This window comes from Helianthus annuus, chromosome 14 (genome assembly GCF_002127325.2).
Source record: "Helianthus annuus cultivar XRQ/B chromosome 14, HanXRQr2.0-SUNRISE, whole genome shotgun sequence".
NCBI lineage: Eukaryota > Viridiplantae > Streptophyta > Magnoliopsida > Asterales > Asteraceae > Helianthus > Helianthus annuus.
The window spans coordinates 125268655-125293304 of record NC_035446.2 but is presented as its reverse complement, the minus strand read 5'-3'; the positions used below and the strand labels follow the sequence as shown (position 1 = coordinate 125293304).

Below are 24650 nucleotides of genomic sequence, written 5' to 3'. Positions count from 1 at the left end.
CCAGGTAGTTCTTCAGGAAGAACTTTGGGATATTCAGAAATGACGGGGATATCTTCGATCTTGGGTTTCGGCTCATCAATAGTCACTTGTGCCATGTCAATGACACAACCCTTTTTTAAACACCTAGAGGCCTTGAGCATAGTCACTTGCTCAGGCAATCCATGCTGGGTATCTCCCTGAACGGTAAGTGACTCACCAGACGGAGTCTTGATCACCACTTGCTTCTTATTACAAACAATCTGGGCCTGGTTATGAGATAACCAGTCCATACCCAAAACTATGTCAAAACCGGCTAACTTCAAAGGAGGTAGGGACAACGGAAAAGAGTGGTCCTTAACGGATATAATACATCCCTCTAATATGGTTGAGGCGGTCTCTAAGGTGCCATCAGCTAGTTCCACCTCATACTTCACACTTAAGGTTTTAACAGGTAAATTCAGCAATTTGCAAAACTTATTGTCTACAAAAGATTTATCAGCTCCTGAATCAAATAGAACTCTTGCATAGACATCATTTATAAGGAAGGTACCTGTGATCACGTTATCGTCCTGCACAGCTTCCTTTGCATCCATTCTAAAGACCCTAGCATTAATCTTCTTTCCTTCATCCGCTTTCTTTGCATACTTTGGGCAGTTTGTCTTGATGTGCCCCTTTTCGTTGCAACTGTAGCATGTCGCGTCTTTCAGCTTCTTGCACTCTAGGGTTTTATGTTCCATGGATTTGCAAATCCCACAAGGTCTCGATTGAGATTGGGATCTCGAGTCAAGTCTGCACTTCCCAAAGTGATATTTCTGACAAGTCTTACATTTGGGCTTATCCCCAGACTGATGCCCATCTTTCCTTGAACCAGATCCCTTCTTGTGGTCATTGTTTCCTCGATGCTTCTTATTTGATCGACGCGAGTTGTCATCATCATCATGCTTCCTATTCTCGGCATCCTTGTTCCTCAGCGATCTCTGCCTGACCGCATCCAGTGTGAGGGATAAGGATATATCAGCTACTGACCTGAATGTAGCTGGCCGAGAGGCTTTTACACTTGCCTTAATCTCCGGAGCTAAGCCCCCTATGAAACGAGCTATTCTTTTGGGTTCCGGGTCACCAGATAAGGAACCAACCTTGACATCGTGTTAAAACTCGTAAGGTAAGCTTGGCAATCCAGATTCTTCATAACCAACGACAAAAAATCTGACTCAATCTTTTCCACCTCATGCTGAGGGCAGTAGTTCTCTCGGATGAGGGCAACAAATTGTTCCCATGACATACCGTACAGTGGATTCTTTCCAGTAGCCTGAATTAATGATCTCCACCAGGCTAAGGCCTCACCCTTAAACGATTGAGACACAAACTTTACCACATCCTTCTCAGCGCACCCGCTGATATCAACCACGGTGTCCATCTCATCCAACCATGTCATGCAGTCTATTGCTCCTTTCTCCCCCGTAAAGTCCCGGGGCTTACATGAAACGAAGTATTTGTAGGAGCAACCCTTATCACGGGGTCCTTGATTCAACACGACCCTTTGAGACGGGACACTACGATGGTTTGAAGAGTGACGATCATCATCATCTTTCTTTGGTTCTTCCTTCTTGGAGGGTGGTGGCTTGCTATGTGCCTCGGAATGAGTCTTGGGCTTAGAATGCGGTGCGGATAGCGTCCTACTTCGAGTCCCGCTATATTCCTCATACTGCCGTTCTAAGGCCGTTGTAACAGCGTTGTCTACTAACGCTTTCAGTTCAGCACTCGTTATATTAATTCGGGCGTTATCATTGTTCTCCCTTGGGCGACTATTAATCTCATCCGAGTCAGCCATTACAGTTTTAACTGTTACATAAGATAATGACAAAAATTTATTTGGGATTTTATTATGGAATTGTCTTTTATGGCAATTCCTTAACCATGATAAACATAGACCATATTTGGTTAATTTGCTACTCACATTTATTTAGGATTTTTAATACAACTTATCCTAATTATAAACAATATTGTTAGTGGCACAAAAGCCTAGTCACAGGGACGTTTTAAATTATAAGCCATGATTTCAGAGAATCAAGGTATGAAGGTTTGAATCATAGTTCTTTTACCTTTTCTTGACAGGGAGTCATAGACTACTACTGTCTTCAGTCTTATATGACAATGAATATGGCCCGTAGGCACTACGTCACTAATGGATGCTTGATATGTGATCATCTTAATTGATGATTTAAACCCATGATTTATAGATCATTAAGTTAGGGTTAGGAATACCTCGAAGGATCCTTGTACAAAATGACGTGTGTGATTTTAACGAATCACATCTGCCAGGAGTGTTAACATGTTTACAGAGGTTAACAGGAATTTGAATCTTTTAACCAGGTCTTACCATCTTGGCCAGGTCTTATAATGACACAAGGCTAGGTTTTACCGTATAAGATTCTTAATTAATATATGGTAGGCAGATTAATTTTTAAAAGGAATGATTTTGATTTATCTATTTCATATATAATGTACATAATGACAAAATGAATTTCATAAACTCAACATTCCATTAAACATAAAAAGGATTACACACTGCCCTAAACGGGACTTTTAATAGACGAATTACCTACGCAGAGGTTAAACTAGAAAACAAGTCCTCGCAGGGACCAATATTAGGATAGATGTCCACACAGGGACTGAAAGACTAGTCCACGCAGGGACTGAAAGACAAGTCCACACAGGGACTAAATACACACATAAATGTCCACGCAGGGACTTGATTGAAATAGGAAATACAATAGTACATATAGAGACTAATGATCCCTCTTCTTCTTTCCTTTCAACAGGTTTGCCAGGCCCTTAAGGAATCCACGGTTGTTCTTACGTTCTTCTTCAAAATCTTGTTCCACCCTGTTCAAACGGTGGAGGATTTCTTCCTGCTCCGGTGGTGAAAAACGTGGCTGCTGCGATAGGTGCGGAGCCGAAGGTCTAGCAGGTATTGGATACCCATGAGTTGAGTACCCCATTCCCCAAGGAGTTCCATAGGGTCCTTCGGGATGAAGGGCGTTGTAGTTTGCCGCTGCTTCTATGTATGGGTCGACACCAATATAGTTGTAGTGAGTGTGAGCTGGCTGCTCAAATGGGTTGTACGCCGTGGAACCGGAGTATGTAGGTATCGGGTTATCATAACCAAATGGTGGCGGAGGTGGTGCAACTGGTGCAGAATTCACCTCTGCAGGTGGATTAGAAGGTCCACCCATTTGTGGGTCTTCATGCAGTGGCGGATAATGACTGCCACTGGAGTGTCGAGGGGTGCTAAAGTGAAAATCCCCTCTTCGTGCGGATATCCGCGCGCCTGTTCTCCTACGCCTTGGTGGATCTGGAGGTGCTTGATGAACTGGCGGCGGTGGAGGCGGTGGCGTGACTGCCACGAATCGCGAATCCTCGGAGGGATCCTGCTGCTGCTGTTGTTGTTGCTCATGAGGCGATAAATGGTGAGAGGGTGTAAAGAACCACTCACACTGGTTGAACTTTGCTTGATAACTGTCTGGACCCTGATAGGGTGTTCCATGGAAGGATGATCCATCAGAGATCTCGATTAGATGGTTGGGGGTACCTCTTGCAGGCTCGACGGGATCCGTGTCCTCGTCCATGTCCATTGCATTGTCTTCTGAGAAATGGTCCTCTGGTCCTAATGGGTTAAAACCCACTGGTTCTTGGACATAGTTTGCCGGGTTGAACCGGCCCTGAAAGATAGGAGTAGGGTTGCCAAAAGAACGGTGCAAAACGGAACGCTGGAGAGGTATGAATGAAGGTTGAGGGTTATCGGGCTCGTTTTCTGAGTTCGGCCCAAAAGAGTGACGGTAAGAAGGTGTTGAACTGTGCGAGATAGACCGTCTAGCGGGCTCAAAAAGGTTCCTTCTGTTTCTCTGAGGATCGTGATCATTGTGGGTAGTGATTGGCCCTTTGCCTCTTCCTCCTCTTCTGATTGCCGGTGGCATATTTCCTGCTTAAACAGTTGAAATCAACAATAAACAATAAAGGACAAACTAATGCAACAATTCGAATTCATCCTAAGTTCTTGTCTAGACTCGAGTATGTGCAATTGTGTCATTGAGATTAAACACATAAGGATAGTGTTTAATTCACTCAACGTTGGCTCTGATACCAACCTGTCACACACCGAAATTTACACGTTTCACCGGTGGGCCCGGTGGGGGATTATCGTGACGTAGTTGGTAACATTACAGTCAAACAACACAATATTTAAATGCACAGCCGAAGCAAAAGATAGATATATTTCAACTTTAATAAATTGTAATATCAAGTATCACAACAGTCGAAATTAATCCACAGGGGATCCAAAATAAATAGGAAACATGTTCAACAGTTTGACATCCAACCTTGCGGGACTTATTGAGGATCCAATTACTACTAAACAGATAGTGGCAAGTGGGTATCGAACCCAGGAAGTTTGTGGAATATGTGTTATTCAAAGGTTTATCTAAGTTAACTAGAATTAAACTAATTGCAATAAAAGTAAATTCAAGAGTTGGATTGATTGATTTGATTTGTAAAACTAAGATTACTATTCTAATTGCAAAATGAAAATGTTGGTTGTAAACAAATTAAAGGCAAATGACCATCCTTAGTTTCCGGTTTGCTTTGACATTTATGCTATCATTCCATTAGAAAGAACTACATAGACATAGTTCATGTGTGATTAATTGCAGTGATGAAAGGGAACTAAGTACTCAGATTCCTAGAACGTGAGGCTGTTACCCGATGATCAATCAACCCTTACCCAAACCTAACTATACCCATGATATCTCGATTGCCAACGGCACCAAGAACGTATGGTTTCTAATTAGTTTAACATAAGAATCAACAATTTACTAACAATCAATCACACACCGTAACAAGCAATTCAATAAAGATAAAGATTGTTATTCTAGAAATAAGGAATTAAACATAAAGTCTCATGCAAACCTTCAACCAAAGATAGTCACAAAGTATTTAGCCACTCATGGCTTGAAACATCATCATCCAACAAGTCTTAATCGTCCAACAAGTTAAGAACATGAAAAACAATGATAGAGATAGTCTTCAAGCTCCAAAAATTAGCCAAAATTCGTCCCCAAGTATTGTGTAACCAATTAGGAATGATAAGTACTTAAAAGACATCATAAAATACCAATAAATGGGGCAGTTACAACTTTTACGCAGGTCAAAGCCGTAACCTACGGCTCCTGCCGTAGGTTACGGGGTCAATAAAACTCTTACGGTGAGCCAGAACTGAGCTACGGTGGACCAGAAGACCCATTGAGGGCCGTAACCTACGACCAGAGCCGTAGGCTACGGTGGCACCAGGTTTTGTTTTCTTGTTTTCTTCATAACTTTCTCGTTTCAACTCCGTTTTCTTCGTCGTTTTCGCCCACGTTCTCGTAATTTCATCCTTCTATTATGTGCTATTCTTAGTTCTTCAATTCCAAAATTTTATTTTTTTCATTGATGCTCCAAATTCCTTCCCTTTTAAGCTCCATTTGCACCTGCACATCCAAACAACTAGTAGTTACCAAGTTCAAACAATTAAACGTGTAAAGCATGAGATTTTAATCTTTTTAAGGCACTTAAGGGTTGTCCTACGGACCACCCTTCACATCCCCACACTTACCCGTTGCTTGTCCCAAGCAACCCATTCAAAAACCATTTCAAAACCACAAGCGATCAACATGAAAACCGAGCTAAAATGTATCATCCTTTTACTAACTTTTTATCATACCACAAGACACACCCCTCACAACAACTCTCGGTGACAAGAAATATTAGCACATTATGCTAAAACACTCAATGCACGTGTGTGATTGTGTGACAATAAGCTTGTATACAAATCAAATCTCCTCCTTTCAAATATTTAGCATGCTTATGAATCAAATGAACATTCGGGTTGTAACGGGGCTATGTGTAAAGTTAGGAAATAGTGGGAGTGTGAAAGTAGCTCATTGACTCGACCCGGTTTTTATTTCTACTACTAAACAAAGCAAACATCAACTATATACACAGCTTCATAAACATTTCAACTACTAACACAACTAAATTCTTATTTTTGTATTTTTCTCTTTTTTTTCTCTTTTCTTCTCTTTTTTTTTCTTTTCTTTTTTTTTTTCAAAGATAAGACACAAAAACTCAACGATATATACAAGAATATCAACACTACATACTAAATCTCCTAAACCGGGTCATCTCAATAGGTAAAGTTTTGTAGGAAGTAGGTTTGGGTCACAACCGAATGGTATAAGGCTCAAACATGGCTTTCTATAGACCAAACCCCCGCCCCTCACAATACCAAGCTCATATATGTAACGTATGAGGTCCAACACCCAATTCCCACACTCTCACACTTCTATACAAGGCTACCTAAAAGTCCCGTATCATTTTCAAAAGCATGCTAACTCTAGGATTTAACAAGAATTCGTACACAAGTTCTATTAACACAATACACACACCGCCACTCAAAACAAAGAAATATCTATAATAATCATATGTGTCTCAAAAACTCACCAAGAAATGACTAGAAAGGGGTATCGGTGTGTCATGCGGAACAATGTCAAGTGTTCAAATTCCAACAACTTTTCGCTTGGTTTCACAAATTTTTCAAAAATTTTCAAAATTTTCCCCTCATCCCCACACTTGGGATACATAGTCCCAATGTATGGTTTTGAAGGGAAGATCGCTTTCAACAAAAACACCAACATTTGCTTATACTCTCAAACCCCAAATTTCTTTTTGTATTTTTTTTTATTTTTTTAAACAAAAGCAAACAAACTAACTACCAATATTTCAAAGCTAAAGAACATATCAAGACTAAGGAAAGAGTACATGACCTGGTGAAGTTTGACATAACAGATGTTGTAGATAATCCGAATTTCTATCACCACTTTCACACAAATATCCGTACATCCTCCCCACACTTGAATGTTGCCATGGCCCTGAAACATAGAATAATAACGAAATAGCAAGATCAGTGTAAAACCCCGGGTTGCCTCCCGAGCAGCGCTAAGTTTTCAGGCCTTCAGCCAGACCGTGCCACCCCCGTTTATGGTGGCTCAAAGAAACGGTTCCTGCCACTTCCATCACTACATCGTGCCATTGCATAAAATGCATCCGTCCCGCTTTGATTCGGTGGGTAATCGAATACACTCCTACTTGATCTCGTATGCGTTTCTTCACAATTTGGTGGGTGATTTATTTTCATTCTTTGACACACATTTTTCATATAATCACTAGACTCTCTACCCTTCTCTTCAATAGGTTCATAACTAATCTCCCTAGTATGACCATCAAAGTACAACTTACGGTTCTTTTCGGTCATAATAATGATCCCGTCTCTACAGTTGATTTGAGCAGTTGCCGTATAAAGAAACGGTCGACCTAAAATTACCCTTTGTTGTGATGCCAATTTTGTCACACCCCAACCGATGGCGGAAACATCGGGATGAGACGAACAAATTGCTCAAAACAACATAACACTATTGTGACAATATAAATTAAATTCATTTCATAAATTTCCAATGGAAATACATTGTTTTCAATTACATCACAATTCAAACATAATAAAATACTATGCTAAAATGGGTTTCTAATTCCATCCTAGCTGGATTGCTTTGTTTCTTGAACATCCACCTGCAATATGTATTAAAGTACAATCAACAAAAGCATGTTGGCGAGTATACAAGTTTTCATACATAGCATAATACGTGTTTAAAATGTTGCTCATATCCAAATGTGAAATACAATATCATATTGACAGAATACTCGAAACGATGTTACTCTACATGTCCAAACCAAAGTTTAACGCAATTAACGTGCCTACCCAAAAGAGTATGGGTGGTTTTAACATAGATTAACCTAACAATACCCGTTAATATAACGAGAGGGGCGTTTCTCAACCTATAGCGCTACCATTGTTAGGGGAGGCTTGCAAAGTTAATGAACACATAGTCATGAGAGTTTACAGTAGCATAACATGTCTAACATGATTAAAATGTATCACATAGAGTATGGATAGAGTGTGTATAAAATGTTTGATGTGATGGTGTAGTTTGATAAGTAATACATATTGCACCCAAAAAGTGTAAAACGAAAATGGGTCATGTATACTCACCTTAGATTGCGTTGCGTTTCTTGGTAAAGAATAAGAGCAAGAGTTTGTCCAAGAGAATTGTAAACGAGCGCAAGAGATTTATCCTATTTGTGACGTAGGAATACGATAAGTATTATTGATAAAATGTTTAAAATGATAATGGGGATTTGATGGGTATTTATAATAATATCATTCAATATTTATAACAATAATATGGATGGTAATAAAATATGATGCTATTAATATTATTACAGTAATATAATAACCTCAATATTAATACTTTAATAAGAAATATGATAATAATAATAATAATAATAATGGTAGTAGTATAACTGATTTTATAACATAATATTTAAACTTATTTTGTTATTAATAAGAATAATAGTTTCTATAATAATTTATTTTAGAAATAATTGGATTTATATTAAATATAATAAATACTGATTTTACACTGATATAATAATGATAACAATGATAATAATAATAATAATAATAATTCTGATTAATAATAATAATAATAATAATAATAATAATTCGGATTAATAATAATAATAATACTGTAATTATATAATAATGATTACAATAAGTTCAGTCGGAAATATGAAAACGAAACCGGAGAAGAAGGTTACCGGAATCGTATGGGAGGGAGGCGGCTTCTCCGGCAGGTCCGACTATCGAGCAGATTTTCCCGGCAGGTTGCAGGTTATTTTCCGGTGAGAGAAGGAAGGAGAGAGATGGGAGGTGAGGTGGTTGCAGGTGGTCTCCGGCGAGGTGTGTGTGGGTTTGGAAGTGAAGGCAGTGTCGGGTTTTTATAGGGGAACTCCGGGGTTGGGTAATCATGGAAACGCGAAATCTCAGTCAATCTGCAAAATCACGGAGTCGCACAAGAAGGAAAGTATGGCTGTACGCGTTTTGCTGTTTTGGGCGGTTAATTGGAATTGGTTTGAATATCGAACAGCGTATAGAACTTATTATGTTTCCAAATATAACCAGCGATGATGGTAGCCCATTTGGTTAGTGTGTGTGTTTGTGAGACTGAGGTCGCGGGTTCGATTCGTGTAAGGGGCGGATCATACGAGAGATCCCCCCCTTTTTTATTTGCACTTAGCTGGACTAACTGAGTTTTCTAACTCAGTTAGTGGTTCCCTTTGAATAATTACTAACCTAGTTATCCTTTAACTATGGTTTTCACTAACTTTGTTAACCCCTTTTAATATGATTTAACTAACTTGGTTAGATTTAGTCAAACTAATAATTCCCTTATTTAAAATATTTATTTATTTAATTAATTAAAAATATTAATTTATTTATTTAATATTAATAAATATTATAATTATTTGATTTAACCCAAATTTTGGGTATTTTACCGAATTAACATATGAATTCCCGATTTTTGTACGGTTTAGGGTAATCTCTTGGCAACGCTTGATTCAAGAACTGAGATTAGGATATCTTTCAATTGTTTTTACGTGTTTGACATAGTTTAACATGCTTTCAAGTGTTTTAACATAACATAGAATTCAAACAAGTATATGATCAAAACAATGCATTTTTCACTATGATTTCAAGTCTCGGATTGTGAATTTGAAACGAATGGAATGCAACGAGAGTACGATTGATTAAATTGGAAAAGTTCAATACATCTTGCCATAAAAAAAAGGTACAGAAATACGAAACGTTACAGTCTCCCCTACTTTAGGCGATTTCGTCCTCGAAATCTTAGTGGAAAGACTGAAAGAAAAAGGAACAATGCAATGGTTGACCGAGGAAATATGAATGTTGAAGAACAACGCTGATCGTGACGATTTTACCATTAGGTGTTGGCATCTTGAGCTTGGTTGGCATTGAGAGCTGGACCTTTTGGTGCTAGTTGCCTTTCTTGATTCCATAGAGGATAGTGTGGGCGAAGGTGTGTTGTGTCTCCATACTTGAAGCACGCGCGAACTCTGTTGACTGCCTCCGAGCTTTGAAATTTTCGTTTTTTGCCCTCGCTGCCGTTTGCTGGGGCTTCAGGGTTAATGGTAATCTGGTTGGCTACCCGAGTGGATGCCGCGACTTGTTTATCACGAACGCGATTATTGTTCAAACTAGCAGCGAGTCGATAAACAGCCTCGATGTTGTCGAGCTAGGCTGCTTTGATGGTGTCTCTCATGGCAGGGGGTAACCCATGGATATACTTCTTGATCATTCTATCAACGGTGAGGACCAGGTGGGGTACAACAAAGCTCAGCTGCTTGAAGCGGGTGGTATACGCGAGGTTATCGTCTCCAACTTGCTTGAGAGCCCAGAATTCTTCCTCAAGCTTCTGTTGTTCATGAGGAGGGCAAAATTCCTCCATCATGAGCTGCTTCAATTCTTCCCATGATAATGCATATGCCAACTCGTTTGAGCGAATGTTCCTTTCATTCGTCCACCACTCTAAGGCTCTTGCTTGAAAGACACCAGTAGCACTTCGTGTCTTGAGCTCGTCAGGACATTCACTGTTGATGAATGTGACCTCTATGCTATCGAACCACTCAAACATAGCTGTCACACCCTCTTTACCAGTGAAGGGCTTTGGGTGGCAAGAGGCGAAGTGTTTGTAGTTAAAGGCGATGGGCTTAGGTTGGGCAACTTTGGAGTCAATGGAAGAGTTGGGGGTGTTGGAAGCTTGGATCTCAGTCACAACTTTGGGGATAAGACGAGCGAACTGCTTGGCCATAAATGCCATCATCTTCTTTTGAGAGCTGACCCTTGACTTTTTGGATGAGCTGGAGAGTTGATGAGATGAAGACATCTATGAATTCAAAATGAAATGTGGATGAGACTTTGATCATAATGTTTATTTGAAAAATTTGTTTTTATGAATGCAACATGTAGCACCTTGTTTCACATAAAGTTTCACATAGTATAACATGAATTTTCACATAGAATAACATGTAAATTTGAAAGCGTAATAAATTTAATTTGTTCACGAGAGAGTATCATTAATTGTTTTAGGTTACGACAATAGTGTAAATCGTGACTCCTAGCTTGAAATGAATATAACGTTCAAACGTAAAACACATAGAAATTGAGATAACATAAAAGAGATTTAACGTAAAACATGGATTGTCACGGAACGTAACATACGACAATTCCAAAGTGAATCGAAGTCCTTCTCGAATTAAGGAAGCGTGCTTTGGCCTAATAGACAAATACTCTCATCGAGAAGCGATTAACGATATTTGTCCTTCCAGTTACTACACGTCCTTAATCGATTGGGAAAATCGAAACTTTGGCGAGAATGAAAATCGAGGAATGGGACTAGTTAAACAAGATGCGAGTTTCACCTCTAACTTGATAACATCGTACCCTAATGTGGTTGGTACTTATCCTAAGATAAGGGTCCACTGGAATATGAAATGGAAAACTCCCATCAAGGTTTGGATATCACTCCTAACTTGAGGGTAGATTTCGTGCAAAAATCAAAGTATAGCTGAGTGAAAATCATCACCAAGTGTGGGAATCACCCAATCTTGATGAGTCTTTTCGATTGTGTTGTAAGAGTGTCTTCAAAGCCTCCAAGTGTGTATTGTGTTAGCCTTAGGAAAGGCATGTATATTAAGAGTCCAAAAGAAAGTAGAGAGAAGCAAAGAAGATAGAAAGGAAGTTGTTTTAAGCAACACATAATGAATAAGCTCCTAAACAATAGACTAGACAAGGCATTCCTAATTCCCTATAGTTATGGCTCTGATACCAATCTGGTATCAAAGTACTCCTACTATAGACTAGGGAAAAGTATAGCAATCATACCTAATTCCATATAGTTATGGTTCTGATACTAATCTGTCACACCCCAACCGATGGCGGAAATATCGGGATGAGACGAACAAATTGCTCAAAACAACATAACATTATTGTGACAATATAAATTAAATTCATTTCATAAATTTCCAATGGAAATACATTGTTTTCAATTACATCACAATTCAAACATAATAAAATACTATGCTAAAATGGGTTTCTAATTCCATCCTAGCTGGATTGCTTTGTTTCTTGAACATCCACCTGCAATATGTATTAAAGTACAATCAACAAAAGCATGTTGGCGAGTATACAAGTTTTCATACATAGCATAATACGTGTTTAAAATGTTGCTCATATCCAAATGTGAAATACAATATCATATCGACAGTATACTCGAAACGATGTTACTCTACGTGTCCAAACCAAAGTTTAACGCAATTAACGTGCCTACCCAAAAGAGTATGGGTGGTTTTAACATAGATTAACCTAACAATACCCGTTAATATAACGAGAGGGGCGTTTCTCAACCTATAGCGCTACCATTGTTAGGGGAGGCTTGCAAAGTTAATGAACACATAGTCATGAGAGTTTACAGTAGCATAACATGTCTAACATGATTAAAATGTATCACATAGAGTATGGATAGAGTGTACATAAAATGTTTGATGTGATGGTGTAGTTTGATAAGTAATACATATTGCACCCAAAAAGTGTAAAACGAAAATGGGTCATGTATACTCACCTTAGATTGCGTTGCGTTTCTTGGTAAACAATAAGAGCAAGAGTTTGTCCAAGAGAATTGTAAACGAGCGCAAGAGATTTACCCTATTTGTGACGTAGGAATACGATAAGTATTATTGATAAAATGTTTAAAATGATAATGGGGATTTGCTGGGTATTTATAATAATATCATTCAATATTTATAACAATAATATGGATGGTAATAAAATATGATGCTATTAATATTATTACAGTAATATAATAACCTCAAAATTAATACTTTAATAAGAAATATGATAATAATAATAATAATAATGGTAGTAGTATAACTGATTTTATAACATAATATTTAAACTTATTTTGTTATTAATAAGAATAATAGTTTCTATAATAATTTATTTTAGAAATAATTGGATTTATATTAAATATAATAAATACTGATTTCACACTGATATAATAATGATAATAATGATAATAATAATAATAATAATAATAATAATAATAATAATTCTGATTAATAATAATAATAATAATAATAATAATAATAATAATAATAATTCTGATTAAAAATAATAATAATAATAATAATAATAATAATTCGGATTAATAATAATAATAATAATAATAATAATAATAATAATAATTCTGATTACTAATAATAATAATAATTTTGATTAATAATAATAATACTGTAATTATATAATAATGATTACGATAAGTTCAGTTGGAAATATGAAAACGAAACCGGAGAAGAAGGTTACCGGAATCGTATGGGAGGGAGGTGGCTTCTCCGGCAGGTCCGACTATCGAGCAGATTTTCCCGGCAGGTTACAGGTTATTTTCCGGTGAGAGAAGGAAGGAGAGAGGTGGGAGGTGAGGTGGTCTCCGGCGAGGTGTGTGTGAGTTTGGAAGTGAAGGCAGTGTCGGGTTTTTATAGGGGAACTCCGGGGTTGGGTAATCATGGAAACGCGAAATCTCAGTCAATCTCCAAAATCACGGAGTCGCACAAGAAGGAAAGTATGGTTGTACGCGTTTTGCTGTTTTGGGCGGTTAATTGGAATTGGTTTGAATATCGAACAACGTATATAACTTATTACGTTTCCAAATATAACCAGCGATGATGGTAGCCCGTTTGGTTAGTGTGTGTGTTTGTGAGACTGAGGTCGCGGGTTCGATTCGTGTAAGGGGCGGATCATACGAGAGATCCCCCCCTTTTTTATTTGCACTTAGCTGGACTAACTGAGTTTTCTAACTCAGTTAGTGGTTCCCTTTGAATAATTACTAACCTAGTTATCCTTTAACTATGGTTTTCACTAACTTTGTTAACCCTTTTTAATATGATTTAACTAACTTGGTTAGATTTAGTCAAACTAATAATTCCCTTATTTAAAATATTTATTTATTTAATTAATTAAAAATATTAATTTATTTATTTAATATTAATAAATATTATAATTATTTGATTTAACCCAAATTTTGGGTATTTTACCGAATTAACATATGAATTCCCGATTTTTGTACGGTTTAGGGTAATCTCTTGGCAACGCTTGGTTCAAGAACTGAGATTAGGATATCTTTCAATTGTTTTTACGTGTTTGACATAGTTTAACATGCTTTCAAGTGTTTTAACATAACATAGAATTTAAACAAGTATATGATCAAAACAATGCATTTTTCATTATGATTTCAAGTCTCGGATTGTGAATTTGAAACGAATGGAATGCAACGAGAGTACGATTGATTAAATTGGAAAAGTTCAATACATCTTGCCATAAAAAGAAGGTACAGAAATACGAAACGTTACAAATTTGGTGGGGGCATAATCTAGGACCAGAAAATCCACCGGGTATTCGAATTCTCCCAACCGAATCTTAACATTCTTAACTATTCCCCGTGGACGCCTCCAACTTTCATCCGCCAAACTCACCATGGTGTCTATATCTTCAAGCGGACCAAAGTCGTACATATCGTATAGATCGCCTGGTAGCACACTCATACTCGCCCCGTAGTCCAACAATGCTTGAGGAATTTTTAATTTTCCCACTTGAATAGGCACGAGTGGTGCTCCATGCTCTTTGTCCGTTTCAACCTCGGCATCCCTTCCTATACCTACACTCACTTGACAAGAAGATGTTAGAAATGTTTCATTAAATTCACTATTAGGAACGGTACTTACCACATTGATATTAACACTTTTAATGTTTTTGGGATTTGTCACCGTGTCACTTTGTAGTTGGCCTTTTGCTTTCTTCAATATCGCCACATCACTTGCAAGTTGACTCATTTGGGTAGTCAACGACTGAATTGCTTTATCACGGATTTCGTCTTTTTGAATGCGAGCATCATCAATTTGATTTCTTCGCTGCATCTCTAGTTGCATTGCCTTGAGCATCTCCATGACCTCATTTCCACCAGAAGAACTTTGACCTGAAAACCCACTTTGATTATTGAACGGTTGGCGTGGAGCAAAGTTACCTTGACTTCCTTGAAAATTCGGGTTAGCTTGGTTTGAGGGATTTCCATATGTAAAGTTTGGGTGGTTTCTAAAACCGGGGTGGTAAGTATTGGAGTTCATGTTGTAATTTCTACCACCCCCTCCTTGCCCTTACAATGCATTCACCTCCTCATATTGCCCTTCCACTCCTTGGCAATTTTCAGCCGCATGCCCCATCTCATTACAAAGCACACAAACATTATAAATTTGATTAGAAGTTTGAACATTACCATCTTCTACCGCGTGCACTTGAGTTCGAGTAATGGCCGGTCGTGCTCTCCTTGATGCTTGAGCTTTTCTTTTTGATGTGACCGCCATTTGCTCCAAAAATTCCCAATCGTCATGCTCGTAATTTGTGCCAAAAGTGCCATTTGTGATCGACATTAAGTCGCGAGCATCTTCGGCACTCAACCCCTCATGGAAAGCATTCATCAATTCCCAAAGTTCAATTCCATGATGAGGACAGTTTTTGATCATCATGTTGAAACGCTCAAAGGCCTCATTAAACATTTCACCTTGTTGTTGTTGAAAGCTCCTCAACCCCTTTCTAGCATCATTGGTCTTTTGAGCGGTGTAAAATTCATCTAAAAATATTTGTTGCATCTCCGCCCAAGTGTAGATAGATGCCGAAGGTAGAGTGTAAAACCACTTCTTTGCCTTGTCTTCTAGAGAAAATTGAAATAATACCAACTTGACATCATCGGCCGAAAAACCTTGACTCCCAAGAGTGTTGCAAATCGAGTCATAAGCCTCCAAATGAAAATAAGGCTCCTCCATTGCTAGACCCTTATACTTCGGCAAACTTTGTAATGAATTGGTTCTCACTTCAAAAGCTCTTCCTTGGTCGTTGTGAGGAATAACTACCGGTGAAGGATTATGAGTGATCACCGGCCTAAAATGTGCTTCAATACCTCTTGCATGATCTCTAAGATGCCTTCTTGGTACACCAAACCGCCCCCTTGGACGAACAGGACCATTGGTCTTGGTATATGCCCTTGTGGTGCAATTGGTTGTTGAAATTGTTGTTGTGGCATCGGTGGGTTTTGAATTGGCCTTTGGAATTGTTGTTGTACATTCTGTGGACGAACTTGTTGCAATGGTACCGGGCGTTGCAATTGTGGTCCTTGTGGCCTTGGCCGAATGTGTTGTGGTATGAGTTGTTGTTGTGGTGGCACTCCACCAACACTTGGCATTCCCTGAAATTGACCTTGCACATAACCAAAGTCTCCTTGATCTCCATCACCCCCATAAGCATACCCATCTTCATCATAACCCTCAAATTCCTCATATCCCTCATCATAACCATCTCCTTGAATTCCCAAAGATTGTCCAAATGGAAGAGTCGAGTACTGAAAACCCGACTGGTTCGAAGGTTTAAAAGTAGAAGTGGCATGGACAATGGTTGAATTTGGTGCTATGGTATAGTTTGAATATGATTGACCCGCACCCGGGAAGAAATGAGACAATGGTGGAATAGTAGTAGAAGGGTTGAAAGTAATGGTTGGTTCTTCTTGAGTAGTAATGGGTTGTGTGGTGTTGGTTGGTGTAACATTATGAAATAAAGTGGGTTCGGTGGTGGTGGTTGGAATGGTAGTATTTGGTGAAGGTTTAGTGGATGTTGGTATAAATGGTGGAACAGGTTCACCCGTAGTGGGTGGTGGTGGTGGATCCCGATCCATGTATCGCAGTGGTGTAATCGGTGTAATTAGTGTTGTTGGTGAACCGCTAATTGTGTTTTTCCTTAACAAAATCCTGTTTGCTCGCAAAGTTTGTTCGATTTCCGGATCAAATGCTAATGGTGATAGCTTGTGAGAGCTTCTAGTACGCATGCACCTGTAAATACCTGCACTAACACACCCAGCGTAAACCAGAAAAATAACAAACTTAAAAAGATCAAAAATAACACACGTTGCGCACTACTCCCCGGCAACGGTGCCAAAATTTGACGTGATGTCGTGGTCACTATCAAATTTAATCCAATTACTACTAAATAGATAGTGGCAAGTGGGTATCGAATACGGGGAGTTTGTGGAATATGTGTTATTCAAAGGTTTATCTAAGTTAACTAGAATTAAACTAATTGCAATAAAAGTAAATTCAAGAGTTGGATTGATTGATTTGATTTGTAAAACTAAGATTACTATTCTAATTGCAAAATGAAAATGTTGGTTGTAAACAAATTAAAGACAAATGACCATCCTTAGTTTCCGGTTTGCTTTGACATTTATACTATCATTCCACTAGAAAGAACTACATAGACATAGTTCATGTGTGATTAATTGCAGTGATGAAAGGGAACTAAGTACTCAGATTCCTAGAATGTGAGGTTGTTACCCGATGATCAATCAACCCTTACCCAAGCCTAACCATACCCATGATATCTCGATTGCCAACGGCACCAAGAACGTATGGTTTCTAATTAGTTTAACATAAGAATCAACAATTTACTAACAATCAATCACACACCATAACAAGCAATTCAATAAAGATAAAGATTGTTATTCTAGAAATAAGGAATTAAACATAAAGTCTCATGCAAACCTTCAACCAAAGATAGTCACAAAGTATTTAGCCACTCATGGCTTGAAACATCATCATCCAACAAGTCTTAATCTTCCAACAAGTTAAGAACATGAAAAACAATGATAGAGATAGTCTTCAAGCTCCAAAAATCAGCCAAAATTCGTCCCCAAGTGTTGTGTAACCGATTAGGAATGATAAGTACACAAAAGACATCATAAAATACCAATAAATGGGGCAGTTACAACTTTTACGCAGGTCAAAGCCGTAACCTACGGCTCCTGCCGTAGGCTACGGGGTCAATAAAACTCTTACGGTGAGCCAAAACTGAGCTACGGTGGACCAGAAGACCCAGTGAGGGCCGTAACCTACGGCCAGAGCCGTAGGCTACGGTGGCGCCAGGTTTTGTTTTCTTGTTTTCTTCATAACTTTCTCGTTTCAACTCCGTTTTCTTCGCCGTTTTCGCCCACGTTCTCGTAATTTCATCCTCTATTATGTGCTATTCTTAGTTCTTCAATTCCAAAATTTTATTTTTTCATTGATGCTCCAAATTCCTTCCCTTTTAAGCTCCATTTGCACCTGCACGTCCAAACAACTAGTAGTTACCAAGTTCAAACAGTTAAACGTGTAAAGCATGAGATTTTAATCTTTTTAAGGCACTTAAGGGTTGTCCTACGGACTACCCTTCAGCAGGAGCTCGCATGTGTGAAGGCCCGGCCTCGTGATCGTTGTGGGTAGTGATTGGCCCTTTGCCTCTTCCTCCTCTTCTGATTGCCGGTGGCATATTTCCTGCTTAAACAATTGAAATCAACAACAAACAATAAAGGACAAACTAATGCAACAATTCGAATTCGTCCTAAGTTCTTGTCTAGACTCGAGTATGTGCAATTGTGTCATTGAGATTAAACACATAGGGATAGTGTTTAATTCACTCAACGTTGGCTCTGATACCAACCTGTCACACCCCGAAATTTACACGTTTCACCGGTGGGCCCGGTGGGGGATTATCGTGACGTAGTTGGTAACATTACAGTCAAGCAACACAATATTTAAATGCACAGCGGAAGCAAAAGATAGATATGTTTCAACTTTAATAAATTGTAATATCAAGTATCACAACAGTCGAAATTAATCCACAGGGGATCCAAAATAAATAGGAAACATGTTCAACAGTTTGACATCCAAGCTTGCGGGACTTATTGAGGATGCTAGGAGAAAGCCAACCTAGTTCGCTTAGTACCTGCACTTAACCTTTTTGGGAAAATACGTCAGTTTACACTGGTAAATACGTTCAACCGACACTTTTGAAAAAGGTTTAATAAAATTGATTTGAATGCACGTGGCACAAACTTTTATAACTTGGGATAATTATTTTAATATAATACTTGTAAACGAATTACATGTTTCTTATGCGTTCAGTAGCCCGATCCGTAGACCGGGTTAAACATCAATAGACACACCACATTATTTATTCATTTATGCACTGACGGGTGTACGCCTACACCCCGTGCTCAAGTCGTGGCCATCTCGTAAGATGATGCCAAGGATATCCGGGACATGGTCATTAACCCCCCAAAGGCTTTAAGCAAACAAAACATTTCAAAATAGAGCATATCAATGATTTAACCTTATTTGGTTAAAGATTCAATGCTGGACCAAGCGGTATTTTATATACCGTACCCCAAGCCCGTATAAGGGAAATTAAGTTAAAAGTATTTACCTTTGCAAAGTATATTTCACAATCAGCAATTGCAAGTAGCTTTTACCGGGTCTCCTATTCTGGAACGAAGGTTTATAATAACCTATTAGAATCCTAACGGGTCTTTGATTAAGCCTAAACTTAGACCGGTTAGTTTTAACGAAAGATATGGTTCGAACGCACAATTAAGCGAAGACCAGAATAGAATATGATTTAGGCCCGACAAGTTTGAAGACCTGTATAATATGGGTAATCCAACCACATTCTGGAATTTGAGATAAAAACGATAAGGTTTGACCCGTTTCGGCTAATTTATGTAAACTAGTTACATAAACCGAACCGAACGCGTAAATGGCGTAACGGGTAACCGTAAGAGTCTTATACAGGTTTCCTAAGTCAATATGCTCTAAATATGTTGTGATATCAGTAGGATACCTTCCATTATGCCCATAACGAGTTTAATCCCATAATACGCCCCGTAGGGGTATTTTTGGTCATTTTAAAGGTTATAAAAGAGATTATTTATACTTCTGATGTTCGGGTCTGAAGAAATTAGTAAAACCACATATTTTAATAAGTAGCATCAGTAGGTAATAAGTCTTTATGACAAAAATGGTTTTAATCCCAAACTATGCGTTTAATACGCGTATAAAGTCATTTTAAGCGATTTCCGGGTTATACAGAAAATCTGAGTTTTCTGATCAGGTTATATAGTTCAAAATACTCTATTTATTATTTAAAATCAGTAGCAATTGGATTGGCGTCAAAATACTCTGTAAAACTCGTTTTATGTCCGAAAAGGGTATATTCGGTATTACCGAATCAAGGTCATAACCTTAGGTTATGAGCAGGTTAAAAATAATTAAAAATCTTTAAAAATCCCAAAATATTATATTACATCAGTGTGTAAAAGGTTTGGTGTCGAAATTTGGGTTTAGATAGGCTTTATGCTAAGTGCGCCGTTTAATTAACAAAAGTTTTCTTAATTGCGCTATTTAGCATAACTCCTATTCTAGACCTCGAATTGACACGAAATTTTAGGGACATGTTTAGAAATCAGTAACTAAGGTTATTGTTCTTTCACATATCCAAAATTCTCGTTTTAAGGTCAAAAGGGCATTATGGTCAACTTTTAAGCATATAACGGAAATGTGCAAATGACTCAGTCAAACAACGAACCAATCACAGAGGGTCATACCATCATGTAACCTGGTCCTAAGGAAGTCCTAAGGCATTTCTAAACTCTACTAAAACGGGTCAGAACTGAAGTCAAAGCAAATGTCAAAGTTTTGCGACTTTTGGTTCCGAACCGGGTCAAAACAGTAAATGGTCGGATCAAACAAGCTTAGACTAGTTCTTATACTTATTATCAAGTTATATGAGTGATAAAATATGTTACATGCCTTCTACATTGTTAATTATGCATTAAATCGAAAATTAGCATTCTGTTGACTTTTTCTAAGCAACTTTGAACCGACATTTGAACTAGTTAGAGTGGGAATCAGATGGTGCCCTTTTAAGGGTTTAATGCCCACATAATTACCAACATATAACTACCTTTGATTCGACTAATCACTGGACCATTAGTGATTAATCGTTAAGTCAACCGTTAATTACGACGGTTTGACTTTTAAGCTAAAACTAAGCAAAAACTTAACTAAGAAGGGTTAAGCACACTTACTGAAGTCTAATGAACGACCAGAGATGCTTAGAGAAGGCTCTTAAGCTCCAGAGATGATCAGAACTGCAGATTGAAAGTGTGGTTACAAAGGTTGCACTCAATGGCCTTTTATAGTGGTTCTTGATGCATAAGATCATGACAACTAGGTCTACTAGTGTACTCAGATCATCAACAAGTGCCCCTGAGGCCTAGGAGTCGTTTAGGGGTCGCCCATGCTGCACAATAATGGTTTAAAGTCAGTTAAAACACCAAACAGTGCTGCTGTTCGCATTTTCTGCATCTGGGAGGCTGACGCGGCCCGCGTAAAGTCCTTCTAACCTTTACGCGGCCCGCCTGAATCACCCTGACAAATTCAAATCTTTTAGTATCAGACGCGGCCCGCGTAAACTCATGGTAACTCTTACGCGGCCAGCCTGAGACCTGCTGTAAGATTTTTCAAATCTTTTTCAATTATTGCAGTTGGCTCTTGGCTCTTCGGAGGAGTAACTTTGCGTTATGAACCCTTTTTATTTACGTACAAGGGCCTCGAGACTTTTACCCATCTTGTTAAGTCCTCGGTTACTTTGTTACTACCCGAAAAGTCATAACTTTCAATGTTGACGCTTTTAACCCCTCATGTACGAATTCGATCATAACTTTCTCATTTGATAACGAAACTTTATGAAATTTATATCGTGCATTCTAGTGAGCATAATTTACCATTACAAAGCCTCAGGTTTGCTAAAGGGTCACTCAGAGGTATAACTTAAACATGTTGACACATTTAACCTCTGTAGTTCAGAATTCCTCACTTTCTTCCACGTTTAGTTCCGTATGATCCATGATTCATTCGTTTGAAGGTACGAGCATCATGTAGGGTTACTGTAAAGTATATTTATCCCTTGTTGACATTTTTAACCCGTGAATTCACATACTTTCTATGTCTATCAACTTTAGTCCATCTATAGTATTCTTTAATACGTTCAAGATTATGCCACGTGTCAATACATTATAAGACGTGAATTTTCGAGGTGTTACACTAATAAAGAAAGAAAATTTTTGGGCTCATATTTCCGCTACATCGTTTTCAAGTTATTAATTGTTAGGGTGTTACAAGTTGGTATCAAAGCCCTGGTTTGAGGGAAATCAGGTATGAGGAGGTAAATACTTGAACTCAAACCTGTGTGCTCTTGTGACAAAGAATCCGTACAATCTGAGACTCGATCAAGATCTAAAGGTAGAAGCAATGTAAGTATGTATTAAAATATGTATTTAAAGAAAACTAACAGTATGTTATGTGTAAGGTAAGCATAAGGGTTTGGAAAGGATGATCCGCGAATGCGGTCTCGGACCAACACCAAGGCATGTAATAAGACAAATTGACCCCAGGTACGTAAATTTAATATGTGAGTGCATGTAATGTTAAAACCTAGCAAGTGAAGGGAAGTTTTAAATGAAATATACTAGTGGAATGGTAATGAAGTTTGAAAATGTCACACGTGCCGAAACCAAACTCTTCGGACATAAGGCGAAATTACACGAAGACACGAAACTAGTATGTGGATTGTGTACCTGGCCAGTACACAAGAAACATTTGACGTTCGTGAGCCCGTGCTAATTGTTACAGGTATGTCTGTTAGAATTAGGTAGTAGGTGGACGTGAGGGTAAAGGGAAATGTAAGGCTTTCAAGGAATTGAAAGTACCAAATACATAAGAGAAGTATGAATGATATGTTTGAACCCGTGAAACGGATTCAAAACATAGAAGTAATGGAAAGTGTAAATGATATGTTTGAATCCTCGAGACGGATTCGAAACATAGAAAGAATGAAAGATATGAATGATATGTTAGAATCCTCGAGATGGATTCGAAACATAGAAGGGAATGAATGTTAGAATGAAAAGTTTGAGTTCGTAAATAGGTACGAATCAAATAATTAAGAATGATTGATAAGAATGAAAGGTTTGCATTTGTAAGTAAGTACGGACCAAACAAGTAAATATTTTATAAAGCGAATATGATTCAAGTTATGCTTATTAAACTTATATATATATATATATATATATATATATATATATATATATAATGATAGAATGAAAAGTTTGAGTTCGTAAATAGGTACGAATCAAATAATTAAGAATGATTGATAAGAATGAAAGGTTTGCATTTGTAAGTAAGTACGGACCAAACAAGTAAATATTTTATAAAGCGAATATGATTCAAGTTATGCTTATTAAACTTATATATATATATATATATATATATATATATATATATGCAAATGTGTTGTATGCAAGAATGGTTTAAAGGACAAATGAGTTAAAGATCTGCAAAAAGAATGGGTATGTATCGACCCATCATTAACGGGTCAAACAACGAAAGTGACATGTTAAGTAATGGTCATGTATTGACCTATTTTAAACAGGTTGAACGCACTAATGTTTTAAACAGAAATCGAGAAAGAATTAATATATAAATAAGGAGATGCAATAAACATCATGTCTGAACAAAGTCGAATAAATTGTGTGACCCCTAACTTTATAATAAGAATGGCAGGGATCATGACATGATAAACGTATCAAGGATGGTGAAAGAATGCTCACGAGCGGAGATTCATCACAAGGATGAATCAAGTCAAGCCAGAGATGGTATGAATGGTAACAAAGAGGGTCGGATCGCCTTTACATGTCGAGATGTTGCGCCGAAATAGTAAGGTTAGTGAATCATTTAGTATCTGAATATAAATGATTAAGTGAAGGGCTGAATAAGTACTTCCGCATGAATTCTTGAAAGCGCAAAATGTAATATGAAAAGGGAGGTTTGGCTCTTATAGGTCAGCCAAGGAACGAATTTCGACTCTAACTTAATGTTATCTAACTGTATGAATGCTAGAGCCTGATAAGCGATCCATGAGATGAGATTAACCAGCAAGTAGCAACCGTAAGTTATGGCTGGTCGCCGTAATTTACGGCGGGATTAAGAGGAAAGTTCGTGCGACTGGCTGATCCTGGCTCCGTCCTGGTACTTAGTAAAGTGCGCGTTAAACTTTAAAACCCATATGTGAATATAATTTGAATATACAAATGGGTTAAAATATGTTATTTGTACGAAGGGACGGAACTTGTTTACAAGTAGAACTATTGTCAGATGATTATATGCATGAATAAGTATAATATGTTGAGATGATTATATGCATGAATAAGTATAATATGTTGAATGCGTTTGAGTGAACGAAATTATATGCGGAAATGTATATTGGGCCATGGTAGGTATAAGTAGTATGAACTAGTATATCTGAAGAATTTAGGGGACATGTTTGTATGTACATTTATATGTGAAAGGGGATACACTTGGGATGTAGTTCAATGAATGCATACTATTGGTTGGTGTTCCCTTATGAAGGTAATAATACTATTGTCTACCGTTTTATAATGATTTCATGTTCATAAATAGAAGGTATATTACGTAGGGTAGTTGACTTTTTTTTTAAAAAAGTCAACAATGATGAATACCACGGATTGACCTTTGGACACGATTAATAGAGTAGAAAGTTAAAGTGTTATAAATTGATAGATCAAAAGCCTACGATACGCATCATGAATGAAATGAATTGATACATAAGTAAAAGCAATAATAACTAGGGTTTAGTTTTTGCAAGAGTTGAAAATCTTGATAGGTATGAATGTATG

General features: G+C 37.8%; 1 protein-coding gene and 1 non-coding gene across 2 annotated transcripts; one reads left to right on the top strand and one right to left on the bottom strand.

Moving 5' to 3' along the window:
• Window positions 1–14343: 14343 nt before the first annotated feature.
• Window positions 14344–15162, bottom strand: LOC110907314. The gene has a single exon (XM_022152312.1). The coding sequence runs from the start codon at window positions 15160–15162 to the stop codon at window positions 14344–14346; it is 819 nt and encodes a 272-aa protein (XP_022008004.1).
• A 367-nt stretch (window positions 15163–15529) lies between these two features.
• LOC118486876 lies at window positions 15530–15635 on the top strand. Its single transcript, XR_004880043.1, has one exon. It is a non-coding gene; the product is annotated as a small nucleolar RNA R71 (small nucleolar RNA).
• The last annotated feature ends 9015 nt before the right edge of the window (window positions 15636–24650 follow it).

Excerpts from the sequence above, each read along its gene's own strand:
- LOC110907314 (XM_022152312.1), bottom strand. The coding sequence starts at position 15,162 with ATGAACTCCAATACTTACCACCCCGGTTTTAGAAACCACCCAAACTTT.